We start from the raw sequence: 13713 nt of genomic DNA on the forward strand, positions 1-13713 counted from the left end.
GAGGAGGAATTCCTGGAGTGTGTACATGATGGTTTTTTGGACCAATACGTTGAGGAACCAACTGGAGAAAAGGCCATCCTAGACTGGGTATTGTGTAATGAGAAAGGATTAGTTAACAATCTTGTTGTGCGGGGAAGAGCGACCATAACATGATAGAATTCTTCATTAAGATGGAGAATGAGAGAGTTGATTCCGAGACTAGAGTCCTGAATCTAAATAAAGGAAACTATGACGGCATGAGGTGCGAGTTAGCTATGATAGATTGGGGAACATTACTTAAAGGGTTGACAGTGGATAGGCAATGGCTAGCATTTAAAGAGTGCATGGATGAATTACAACAATTGTTCATTCCTGCCTGGTGCAAAAATAAAACGGGAAGGGTGACTCAACCGTGACTTACAAAAGAAATTCGGGATAGTATTAGACCAAGGAGGAGAAATATAAAATGGCCAGAACAAGCAGCAAACCTGAGGATTGGGAGCAGTTTAGAATTCAGCAAAGGAGGATAAAGGGATTGATTAAGAAGGGGAAAATAGAGTATGAGAGTAAGCTTGCAGAGAACATAAAAACTGACTGTAAAAGCTTCTATAGATAGGTGAAGAGAAAAAGATTAGTGAAGACAAATGTGTGTCCCTTACAGTCAGAAACGGGGGAGTTGAAAATGGGGAACAAAGAAATGGCAGACCAATTAAGTACATACTTTGGTTCTGTCTTCACAAAGGAGGACACAAATTACCTCCCAGAAATGTTGGGGAACATAGGGTCTGGTGAGAAGAAGGAACTGTATGAAATCAGTATTAGTAGGGAAATGGTGTTAGGGAAATTGATGGGATTGAAGGCCGATAAATCCCCAGGGCCTGATAATCTACATCCCAGAGTACTTAAGGAAGTGGCCCTAGAAATAGTAGATGCATTGCTGGTCATTTTTCAAAATTCTATAGACTCTGGAACAGGCCCAACGGATTGGAGAGTAGCTAATGTAACCCCACTATTTAAAAAAGGAGGTAGAGAGAAAACAGGGAATTATACCGGTTAGCCTGACATCAGTAGTGGGGAAAATGCTAGAGTCCATTATAAAAGATGTAATAGCACTTGGAAAATAATGACAGGATCGGACAAAGTCAACATGGATTTACAAAAGGGAAATCATGCCTGACAAATCAACTGGAATTTTTGAGGATGTAACTAATAGACTAGATAAGGGAGAACCAGTGGATGTGGTGTGTTTGGACTTCCACAAGGCTTTCGATAAGGTCCCACATAAGAGATTAGCGTGCAAAATTAAAGCACATGGGATTGGGGCTAAGGTACTGACATGGATAGAGAACTGGTTGGCAGACAGGAAACAAAGAGTAGGAATAAATGAGTATTTTTCCAAGTGGAAGGCAGTGACTAGTGGAGTACTGCAGGGATCAGTGCTAGGACCCCAGCTATTCACAATATATATTAATGATATAGATGAGGGAATTAAATGTAATATATCCAAGTTTGCAGACGACACAAAGCTGGGTGGGAGTGTGAGCTGTGAGGAGGATGCAGAGAAGCTCCAGTGTGACTTGGACAGGTTGAGTGAGTGGGCAAATACATGGCAGATGCAGTATAATGTAGATAAGTGTGAGGTTATCCACTTTGGTGGCAAAAACAGAAAGGCAGATTATTATCTGAACGGCGATAGATTGGGAAAGGGGGAGGTGCAGCGAGACCTTGGTGTCCTTGTGCACCAGTCGCTGAAAGTAAGCATGCAGGTGCAGCAGGCAGTTTAGAAGGCAAATGGTATGTTGGCCTTCATAGCGAGAGGATTCGACTACAGGAGCAAGCATGTCTTGCTGCAATTATACAAGGCCTTGGTGAGACCACATCTGGACTATTATGTGCAGTTTTGATCCCTTCGTCTGAGGAAGAATGTTCTTGCTATGGAGGGAGTGCAGCGAAGGTTTAGCAGACTGATTCCTGGGATGGCGGGACTGATGTATGAGGAGAGATTGGGTTGATTAGGCTTGTATTCGCTAGAGTTTAGAAGAATGAGAGGGGATCTAATAGAAATCTACAAAATTCTAACAGGACTGGACAGACAAGATGCAGGAAGGATGTTCCTGATGGCGGGGGAGTCCAGGCCCGGGGGTCACAGTCTAAGGATAAGGGGTAAGCCATTTAGGACTGAGATGAGGAGAGAGTTCTTCACCCAGAGAGTGGTGAACCTGTGGAATTCTCTACCACAGAAAGAAGTTGAGGCCAAATCATTAAATATATTCAAGGAAGAGTTAGATATGGTTCTTAGGGCTAATGGGATCAAGGGATACGGGGAGAAAGCGGGAACAGGTTACTGAGTTTGGATGATCAGCATGATCGTATTGAATGGCGGAGCAGGCTCGAAGGGCTGAATGGCCTACTCCTGCTCCTATTATTCTATGTTTCTATGTTCCTATGTTCCTAAAGCACCAGGACCAGATGAAGTGCATCCAAGGATACTGAGGGAAATGAAGGTGGAAATCGCGAAGGTACTGGCCATAATTTTCCAGTCTTCCTTAGACTCAGAGGTGGTGCCAGAGGACTGGAGAATTGAAAACTTTACACTCTTGTTCAAAAAAGGATGTAAAGATAAGCCCAGTCAGTTTAACTTCAGTGGTGAGGAAACTTCTAAAAGAAAAATTCAGGACAAAATTAACAGTCATATGGACAAATGCAGGTTAGTTAAGGAAAGCCAGCATGGATTTCTTAAGGGAAAATCATGTTTGACTAACTTGCTGGAGTTTTTTGAGGAGGTAACAGAGAGGGTTGATGGGGGCAATGCTGTTGATGTGGTGTACATGGACTTTCAAAAAGCATTTGATACAGTGCCACACAACAGCAAACTTGTAGCTCATGGAATAAAAGGGACGATAGCAACATGGATACAAAATTGGCTGAGTGACAGGAAACAAAGAGTAGTGGTTAATGGATGTTTCTCGGGCTGGAGGAAGGTTTGTAGTAGAGTTCCCCAGGGATCAGTGTTGCGACCCTTGCTTTTCCTGATATATATTAATGACCTAGACCTTGGTGTACAGGGTACAATTACAAAGTTTGCAGATGATACGAAACTTGGAAGCATTGTGAACTGTGAGGAGGATAGTGTAGAACTTCATAGACAAAGGACATAGACAAGTTGGTGAAATGGGCAGACAGGTGACAGATGAAGTTCAATGCAGAGAAATGCGAAGTGATTTATTTTGGTAGGAAGAGCATGTAAACTAAAGGGTACAATTCTAAAGAGGGTGCAGGAGCAGTGGGACCTGGGTGTATATGTGCGGAAGTCATTGAAGGTGGCAGGACAGGTTGAGAGTAAGTTAATAAAGCATACAGTATCCTGGGCTTTATTCATAGGGGCATAAAGTACAGGAGCAAGGAAGTCATGTTGAACCTGTATAAGACACTGGTTTGGCCTCAGCTGGAGTATTACGTCCAGTTCTGGGCACCGCACATTAGGAAAGATGTGAGGGCATTGGAGAGAATACGGAAAAGATTCACAAGATTGGTTCCAGGGATGAGTAACTTCAGTTATGATGATAGATTGAAGAAGTTAGGACTGTTATCCTTGGAGAAGAGAAGGCTGAGAAGTGATTTGATAGAAATTCAAAAATCATGATGGGTCTGGACAGAGTAGATAGAGAGAAACTGTTCTCACTCAGGAAAGGATCGAGAACGAGAGGGCACAGATTTCTTGCAGTGAGTGGTTAAGGTCTGGAATGCGCTGTCTGAGAACGTGGTGGAGGCAGGTTGAATTGAAGCATTCAAAAGAGAATTAGACTGTTCCATGAAAAGGAAGAATGTTCAGGGTTATGGGGAGAAGGCGGGGAAATGCACCTGAGTGAATTGCTCTTTCAGAGAGCCAGTGCAGACACGATGGGCCGAATGGCCCCTTTTTATACTGTAACGATTCTGTGATTCTGTGACGTGGAATCCATACAGTCATCGATGTGAGATGTGAGGACCTGAAAATAGTGTGTTGTTTCTTTTCACCCAAGAGAGCTATCCCTACTTATACAGATAAAACAAAATGTTCAAAAAGTGAGACTTTCGATTTGTGGTGTCCTTTAATTTGTTTAATTTCTGAGTTCTGTTCAGTGAGAATCAAAGTTTTCTGATCTAAAAATCTAATGAAAAGCCAGTTGTATCATTTAGGAATTTTTATAGCTGGTCCTCTTAAATAAAACCGCATTAATTCCCCTGCAAAATCAATTAGGAAAACAAATCATTGAAAAAATGCTTAGAATAATGAGATAATAGGACAGGTTTGGATTGTATAACTTAGTTGTATTTCATTTTGCAACAGCTAATTATCTTTCCATAATTGAAGGAAGAAATATTGAAAGGAGGTGGGAAAGACCAGGGAATTGGATTCAGAGTAGATTTCCCAGATATGGAGCTAAAATTGGCACAGGTACAATGATGGGCTGAAGGACCTCCTTCTGTAACGATAATGTGACTTTTACAAACAGTGGCCGATCACTGCAGTGTGCTGTTTGCACTAATAATAACTGTAAGAATATGTAATCATCCAGGTGTACCATGCAGAAAGGGCAGAGAGCAACAACCTTTCGTTCTTTGAGAAATTAGGCCAGTGTCACTATATGATGTGTTTACCACCCAAGATTGCAGTCTGAAGTCAGCTGCATTTTGAATGTTCTCAGTCCAGCAACTAGTAGTAAACGCAATTCATTTATTTTTTGTTGAAGTTAATTAAATCGCATGAAATAAACGTGTTCTTTCTGACCTTGAAAAGGAAAATCTACCTTTTGATCCTCATCTATTAAACGATAAATTATAATGTTGTTAAAGGAAATGTCAAAGAGAAATTCATAGAGGATCTGTGCAATCCTCAAGGGAACCTGCTGCAGAGTATCCAGGAAGTACATGGAGATATTCCAGTAAAGATATTTGTAAATATTTCTGAATTGGTCTAAATATTAAACTGTTCATCGTGATAATCTTTCCAAGTATCAAATTCTCTTGAATGAGAGACAGTTTTTCTGAGTTAAAGGAGAACAAGACGAGCAGACCCTATTGATCAACTTCTGTAATCAAGAAGCAAGCCAGACTCTCATCCCCATATAAAACCTGGGTGATCAACCATGTCCATTACCTGGGCAGGAATCTTCCACCCAGGATGTTTAATATATTACTGGAGTAAACCAGTCCTGGTGTACAGTTCTGGAGTAAACCAGTCCTGGTGTACACTTCTGGTGTAAACCAGTCCTGGTGTACACTTCTGGTGTAAACCAGTCCAGGTGTACAGTTCTGGAGTAAACCAGTCCTGGTGTACACTTCTGGTGTAAACCAGTCCTGGTGTACAGTTCTGGTGTAAACCAGTCCAGGTGTACAGTTCTGGAGTAAACCAGTCCTGGTGAACACTTCTGGTGTAAACCAGTCCTGGTGTACAGTTCTGGAGTAAACCAGTCCTGGTGAACACTTCTGGTGTAAACCAGTCCTGGTGTACAGTTCTGGAGTAAACCAGTCCTGGTGAACACTTCTGGTGTAAACCAGTCCAGGTGTACAGTTCTGGAGTAAACCAGTCCTGGTGAACACTTCTGGTGTAAACCAGTCCTGGTGTACAGTTCTGGAGTAAACTAGTCCTGGTGTACAGTTCTGGTGTAAACTAGTCCTGGTGAACACTTCTGGTGTAAACCAGTCCTGGTGTACAGTTCTGGAATAAACTAGTCCTGGTGAACACATCTGGTGTAAACCAGTCCTGGTGTACACTTCTGGTGTAAACCAGTCCTGGTGTACAGTTCTGGAGTAAACCAGTCCTGGTGAACAGTTCTGGAATAAACTAGTCCTGGTGAACACATCTGGTGTAAACCAGTCCTGGTGTACACTTCTGGTGTAAACCAGTCCTGGTGTACAGCAGCAATGACATCGATGACTGGGAGGAGCTTGCTACCAATTGTTCAAAATGGCGACAACTTGCCCATCAAGTTGCATCTTGCTTTGATTCCAAGCACCTTAATGATGAGGCAGAGCGGCAGCAGGGAAAGAAAGAATAGGAAGCAAATCCTGCACTCTGGATCTCACTACCTCATGGGATGTCCTGCCCCATGTGGGTCGGGAATCGGTCTGTTCAGTTACCTGAAAGACCCATGGCAGAAACTAGTGACCTTGATTTGACGTCACCCTTGAATTGAAGGGCAGACGACGACAACAGTTCTGGAGTAAACCTGTCCATATGCACACAATATGGGAATTTCTATGCTCTCCCCCGGGGCAACTTTGGAGGCAGGGAGAGCATATAATCGGGTGGTAAGGGGGACCCCACCACATTCCCACTTTTGCCCAAATTAAGTCCAGAAGGCCTGTGAACGGCCTTCTCGCCCTGCTGCCAATTAAGGCCCTTAAATGGGCAGCTAATGCCCAATTACGGCCCTCATCCCGCCGCCGCCAGATGTAGCCCAGCCCCAGGTGGGCCTGTCACTGCATACGGAGCATGCAAAGCAAACCCATGTGGGTTGCTTCCCAGCTCCAGTGTGGAGGGATCCCTCATTAAAAGGCAGTTAGCGCCTAATTAAGGGACCTGGCATCGGGAAGGGGGAGGGTGCCTGCTGCGAGCCTCCCCCCCTACATCCTCCTTCCCCGTGACCCCCCACCCCGAGAAACCCCTGGGTCCCTCACCTCTGGTGAATCCAGTACCGGCAACAGCCGCCACCTCCGCTGTGGCACTGCCCAGTTAAAGAGCTGCTGGCCTCTGATTGGCCGACAGCTCTCAACAGGCGGGACTTCCGTTGCCAGGGTCCTTGATCCCTGGGAAGGCCTACCGCTGTCCATGTAAATGTCTAATTGGCACGTGATCCAGTGGGCCTTCCCCGAAGGAGGCGACTTGGGGCTTTCGACAGCACTTTAGCTGATGGCAGAGACCCCCACCGCTCAGATATAACCCTGGCCAATGATACTAATACATTAATAATTTAGTTGACTCTGTAATAAGGTTTTCAAACTGTAGCGATCACCAAAATGTATCCTGAGGCAGTCACTATGAACAACTTCAACAACAACTTGGATTTATTTAGCAGTGTTAAAATTGTAAAATATCCCAAGGGGCTTCACAACTGTGTTGTCAGACAGAATTTGACACCAAGCCACACAAGGAGATAATAGAACAGATGACTAAATTCTTGATGAAAGAGCTAGGTTTTAAGGAATGTTTTAAAAATAATTCTCTCTGTTTTGTGTTGATGGCTCTCTCCCCATTCAGCACAGGAGTCAACATTTGTCTTTTGACAGGAAATATATTTATTCACATTAATTAATGCCCCTATATAGCTATTTGTTTAATAAATGAATTATTTAGAATGTCCTGAAGTCAACAAAAATATTACTCTCTTTAGATGGAATATGTAACGTGTAGAACCAGTTTATGTGGTAACTCCCGCACAAGGGTCAATTACTCACTCCGCAGGGATTTTAACACTGCTTATTGTGAGGTGCCTGCCTAAATCAGGCAGGAGTCTGATATATGTGGTGTTACATCAGTAGAGCCCAGTGGCCTTTTAACCATCTGAATGAATACAGTAACCTGCACAATCTCCCCCACTCATTGCAGGCTGCTTTGAAGACTGAGGAGACCACATCAGATAAGTATTAAACCCCAACAAAAACAAAAAGTGCTGGAAAAACACAGCAGGTCTGGCAGCATCTGTGGAGCGAGAAGCAAAGTTAACGTTTCGGGTCTGTGACCTTTCATCAGTATTAGACCCTCCTTTGCGTTGCCCCACAGTGCTCTCTCAGGCCACATAGAAAACCTTACTGCCTCTGCTGCCTCAGGTTTACCCTCCTCCCACCCATGAGACTCTGTTGAAACCCCTTCCCTGCCAGTTAACTTGCAGCTGGTAGCGAAGCCTACAGGCCACACAATTTTAACCAGTGGCCACCAGCCTATTCCCTTTTTGTGCTCATGTTCACATCATCCCCACCCACTAAACAACCACTCCAAGTTCAAATTCATCCCTCCGTAGTCTCTGAATATCTTGCACAATTCAAAGCAGGACCTGAAATTACCAAACTTTTCCTATAATGTTCAATGATTTGGACATGAAGATTTAATCAAATTGTCTCAATCTTTGCCAGCTTTGATTCTTTCATTTGTTGTGGTCTTTAAATAGTCACAGTACAATTGTTAACAAAGTGACTGAATTGCGCTGTCACCTTAATTATGGGACTCGACATGAAGCCCAGCAGGAAACAGAAAGCATGGAAAAATTATTTCTTTGGCTTATCAGCCATTCAAACCCCTTCACTCCTATGAATCGGCTGCTCTATGTCTCAATGGTCTCTATCATGTTCAATGACATTATTGAACAAGATAACAGCACTGTTATGAAGTTCACACTTAAATGTGGGACACTATTATGCATCGATGTAATAATAATGGGGAACCAGTCCATGACAAATTGCCTTTGCTGTTGTTGCTGTCATTGATTTCTTCTGAGCTGCTGAGGGAAACAGTAACCTTCTTGCTGCACTATTTCTTCTAATTTTAGTGAACAAAATGGGAACCTGAAGAGTTTTGATACAAGCAAAATGTAGTGTGTCAGTTCCTTACTTTTTCATTTCATTGTGCATATACACAACTTGAATAGTCTCTTTCAATTACTGCAGTGTACCCCACTCCTGCTGTACAGTACTGGACTAACCAAACCAGTCCTGGTGTACAGTACTGGAGTATATCACCCCTGGTGTATGCCGCTGGAGTATACCACTCCTGATGTATACCACTGGCGTATACCACTCCTGGTGTGCACCACTGCCGTAAACTAGTGCTGATGTAGTTCGACAGCAAATGAGGTCCTGTTTATTGAGGGAAGATGTATCCTATATGAGTTACAGTTAGCCTTAACAATTTTGAAGATTGTGATGTACAAAATGTCAGTGGATATTGTTTCTGAAGCTTTGAATTACAGCTATTTTATGATGATTAGCCGTGTTATAATTTCTTATATTATCTCTTGCATAGCGTTTGTTGTGGCTCTGATAGTTCTGTTAATAATAATCAGGATTGAAATGTTTCCTCAGGGTGATATAGGAGGAGAACGTGTGCTCCAGAAAAGGTGGACGACATTCCTGAAAGCCCAGCTATCCTGCTCACTTCCTGATGATGGCTTTCCATTTAATGTTATACAGGACATATTTGTTCTCTCTCCTGGAAAAGGATATTGGAAAAACACAACCTTTTATGGAGTATTTAGTACCCAGTGGTAAGTAAATTCAGCATTATTATTCAAGCTAGTCTATCAGTTATCCAATTTAATAAGGACATCCTGATCTTGCAAGTCATTTTCAACAAAGTCCTGATTTCTAAAATGCTCCTTGGACTATATAATCTTCAAGACTTCTACTTGGAGTTTCAAGGATGGGGTGGGGGTGGGCGGTGAAGGAATCATGGTATATGTTTACACATACTCTTCTCAGTCAGAGAGATTAACACCTCCTGTATTTTGATGGTACATAATTTAAGGCTCAAGATTTGCACCGTGAATTTTATAAGTAGGGCTATGGAGTGCAAGAGCAAAGAAGTTATGATAAATTTGAACACAACAGAGGACTGTGTGAATTTTTTTTTGGCTGCGTTGGATAACAAAGCAGCCACTAGGTGGCGCTGTACTAGCACATGCACAAATGCAGGCTGTTCCACTGAAACGTCACTATCTGCAACTTTCAGGCAGCTGCCAGGATTAAAGATGGCGCTCCTCAATTTATCACAGAAAAACAACTTCAACTCATGACAGCATATACTGGACATGTTTGATACTCAGAGAATGTTGTGCTGTTTAAAGTCTCAACAGAAGGACAGCACCTCTGACAGTGCTGCACACTCTCCATAATTCAGTGAGATTTCAGTGCCTTCCCACTCTCCGGCTGCTCACTCCCCGCGCCCCTCCAGATGCTAGCTCTAGGCCGCAGGCTGTGCCGCATCCCTCCTCTCGGCCACTCACTCCAACGTTCAGTCGTTCCTTACAGCGCTGCCCGAAGAAGCAAGGTGGGCCGTGAGGGGTGACGGGGTGTGACGTAGGAGCGAGTGGCCAAGAGAAAGGAAGCGGCATGGCCTAGAGCTAGCATCTGGAGGGATGGGGATAAGCAGGGAGCGAGCGGCCGGAGGGTGGGGGAGTAAAGCGAGCAGCCTGGATTGAGTGGCCGAGGGGGGGAAGAGCACTTCCCTGTGCATGCGCCAATTAGTCCTGGCAGCATCTCAGAGCACAGGAGATCGTTTGTGCATGTGCGCAGCTTGGAGCCCTCTGATGATGTCAGCAGGCTGCTGCATTGTCAGGAGTCACTTTTATTATATTCATTTGTGCAAGTGGCTTGCTAGGCCATTTCAGAGGGCATTTTAAGAGTTGCCTGGAGTTACATGTAGGCCAGACCAGGTAAGAATGGCAGATTTCCTTCCTTAGTGAACCAGGATTTTTACAACAGTAGTTTCATGGTCAGCATTGGCTTTTAATTTCAGATTTATTAATTGAATTCAAATTTCACCATCAGCTGTGGTGGGATTTGAACCCATGTCCCCAGAGCATTAGCCTGGGCTGTGGGTTTATTAAGCGAGTGACATTACCACTACACCCCTAGCTTCCCTGATTCAGAATATTGTAAGTTCACATCCCACTCTTGAGGCTTGAGCACAAAATCTGGGCTGAGACTTCAGTGCAGTAATGAGGGAGTGCTGCCTTTCAGGTGAAATGTTAAACTGAAGCTCTGTCTGCCTTCATTGGTGGATGGAAAAGATCCATGGCACTATTTTGAGCTTTCCCTTGTGGTTAAGTTGGTAGCCTCTGACCTCTGATTTGTGGACCCCTTTAAAGAAAGGATTTTAAAGCCATAGAGAGCATGCAGAGTAGATTCATTAGGATGGATAAAAAGAGGGACTTGCATTTAGGCAGCACCTTTCGCATCCTCAGGACATCCCAAAGTGCTTTACAGTCAGTGAAGTATTTTTGAAATGTAGTCACTGTTGTAATGTAGGAAACGTGGGTTATGACGGGGCTGATTCCCCACCAGGCAACCGCAGCATAGAAGGGTGCTTGCAGGGGCTGCTAGTCTGGAAATTATGGAACCGCAGCACCTGATTTTTCCATCAATGATGATTTAAATGGGTAGAAAATTTAAGGCTGCAGAGCTACAATTTTTGGGGTCCTGCTGTCTGTGAGCACCTCTTCTCACTGGGATTACCTGATGGCCAAATATCACATAAAAACCACACTTACACATCCGCTACCTGTCTACAAAACCTTACGTCCTGTTACATTTTTGCCACACTCTGTGTCAACCCTTCCATTATAAATTCCTGTGTCCATATTTATAATAGAAACTGTCTATGTAAACTTGTCACGTTGTAGTTACACCCTCTCACCAGTGGTTGTGCCATATTTCAGCAGCTCCCACTTTCCCATCTGGCACTGCAGTAAAACTGCCATTCCCCCAAATAACTCTATTGCTCTGTTTCCCAAATTGCCATGTTTAGCTATTTAAGTGTAAATAATGTAAAATCAAAGTATTGTATGAAATTAAATGTGGACCATATGACTTTAGAATGGGGACAGAATTATCGCGGCACATTCTGGTCCATTCATCCCATGCCATCAGGTAAAACAGGATGTAGTCTTTACAATATTATACTGAAATTATACATTTATAAAAGAAAGTAAATAGTTTGCCTTGAGATGGTAATACTTAAAGTAGAATACTAAAATTCTTTGTGGGAAACTTTCATTGATGGACTGAAAACTAATTCAGTAATTATTTTTGTGCAAATATTAACAGATTTCCATTTTTCCCAAATATTCCATTTCCTAACAACAAAAACAACTTGCATATGAGGCAGGGGAGCCAATAGAATTGCGACATTGGGGGGAAGGGGTCGGAGGCCCTGTCGCCTTCTCATTGTACTGCTATTTTGTTGGGGGCAGGATAAGCCAAAGACAGCCTCACTGCCCAGAGGCCAATTAAGGCCCTTGAGAGGCCTAATAACAGTCATTTAAGGCCTCTTTCCCCTCCTCCCCCACGCCTGATGCCATGCGGGGAGGTCATTCAGGAATGGAAGGCGACCGCTCTGCTCAATTGGCGGGGCCATGCCTGCCTCCATGGGCAATCTGTGGCCCATGGAGGGTCCCCGCCAGCAAGCAATCCACCTCCCTGGACCCCCACTCCTCCTTTACTGAACGCCACCCCTCCCCCATCCCTGATTTGGTGTGAGATAGGCAGCAGAGTTTTGGACGACCTCTAGTTTACAGAGGGTAGAATGTAGTAGGCCGACCAGGAGTGCTTTGGAATAGTCAAATCTGCAGGTAGCAAAGGCATGGATAAGGGTTTCAGCAGCAGATGAGCTGAGGCAGGGGCAGAGTCGGGCAATGCTGTGGAGGTATAAATAGGCGGCCTTAGTGACAGCGCAGATAGATGTTCCCATATTATACACAGTGTCATGCAGACCCCCACCTGCCAAGAATGAGACATATTAATTTTGTCATATGAACATTGATTTTAAACTGTTGCTGGAGCGAGGAAATGACTTGTTAAACAGATCAGCCATGGCTGGAAAAAACATTTGCATACCCACAGACAGTGCTTGAAGAGACAAAGGACTGTTCCCTGGTCCACTTATCCCAAAATGGACTTTGATCACCAGACATTGAAGGTGAGGAAGCTCACATTCCAGGATGACTGCTAAGATGGCCGAATCCACAAACAGACGTGGTCAAACCAGCTAGTCTCATGACTAACCTGCTGGGCAACCTGAGTTTTTTGAATTGTGCACAGACACCTTGAAGGGAGAGACTGTTTGCTCCTGGACTGTAAAGACCTCTCCTGGCTGGCTCGCCACAGCCTCTCCTGTCCGCTCCCATCTCTTTCTCACGGAACTCCAAATCTACTGAAGACATGAACCACAGAACCAACAGAAGTGGTCAAACCAGATAGTCACATGAATAACCTGCTGGGCAACCTTGGTTTTTGAATTGTGCCACAGAGACACAGAAGGCTATTGAAACTGAAGCTGGAAGAAGGAAGCCTCTCTCCCCCTCGCTTTTTCTCAAGCCACCGGACCCACGGAAGATACGTAAACCTCAAGAGAGAAAAGGCCCTGGTGTCGAAACAAGTTGAAGCGTGAACTGCGCCCCAACGAACAGCAGGACTGACCGGCAACCAAAGACTCTACATTGAATTTAAAGGACTGTAACTACCAGATATTGCCTCAAAGTTTGCCCTTTATTCTTTCTACTTTTTTTGTCTCGATCTGCATCTGTGTCTATCGCATATGCATGCTAGCATGGTTACGTTGCATATTCGTAGTGTTATACTATCTGTAAAGTGCTAGGAACTAATTAGCTAGGAACTAGTTGTTATGTGTAAGTGTTCCAGTGGGGCCACATTCACAGCTGCATTGGGAAGTGATGTTATATGTAACAGAAAACCAGATGGACCATTTCCTACAGCAGGCAGCGTGATGAATTGTATTAATCAAAGACTCAAGCCTTTCCAAGTTTAAAGTGTGATTAGTTCCAACATCTGGGAACCGGAAAACAACTAGAACATGTAACATGGTGGCAATGAGTGTCTGTGAGTAAACCTAGAACATTTTAAAAGAATCAGATTGGGAGAATTTACCTAAATTAGTGCCAGAAAGAGAGAGAAAGAAAAACGGAGTGATTTTTGCGAAAATGAGAAATTAAATGTTTGCCGGGACAGGAATGAATGCAC

At 43.8% G+C, this 13713-nt stretch overlaps 1 protein-coding gene across 9 annotated transcripts in view; it reads left to right on the forward strand.

Annotated features, from left to right (window-relative positions):
- The window catches only part of sema4ba (sema domain, immunoglobulin domain (Ig), transmembrane domain (TM) and short cytoplasmic domain, (semaphorin) 4Ba), a 448919-nt gene that overhangs the window by 399467 nt on the left and 35739 nt on the right, over positions 1-13713 (forward strand). For all 9 annotated transcript variants that reach the window (XM_068017745.1, XM_068017746.1, XM_068017747.1 and 6 more), the window contains one exon: positions 9040-9221. In XM_068017745.1, coding sequence (XP_067873846.1) covers positions 9040-9221 — 182 coding nt within the window. The remainder of the gene's footprint in view (positions 1-9039; positions 9222-13713) is intronic.

The sequence above is a fragment of the Heterodontus francisci genome, chromosome 38, assembly GCF_036365525.1.
Source record: "Heterodontus francisci isolate sHetFra1 chromosome 38, sHetFra1.hap1, whole genome shotgun sequence".
NCBI lineage: Eukaryota > Metazoa > Chordata > Chondrichthyes > Heterodontiformes > Heterodontidae > Heterodontus > Heterodontus francisci.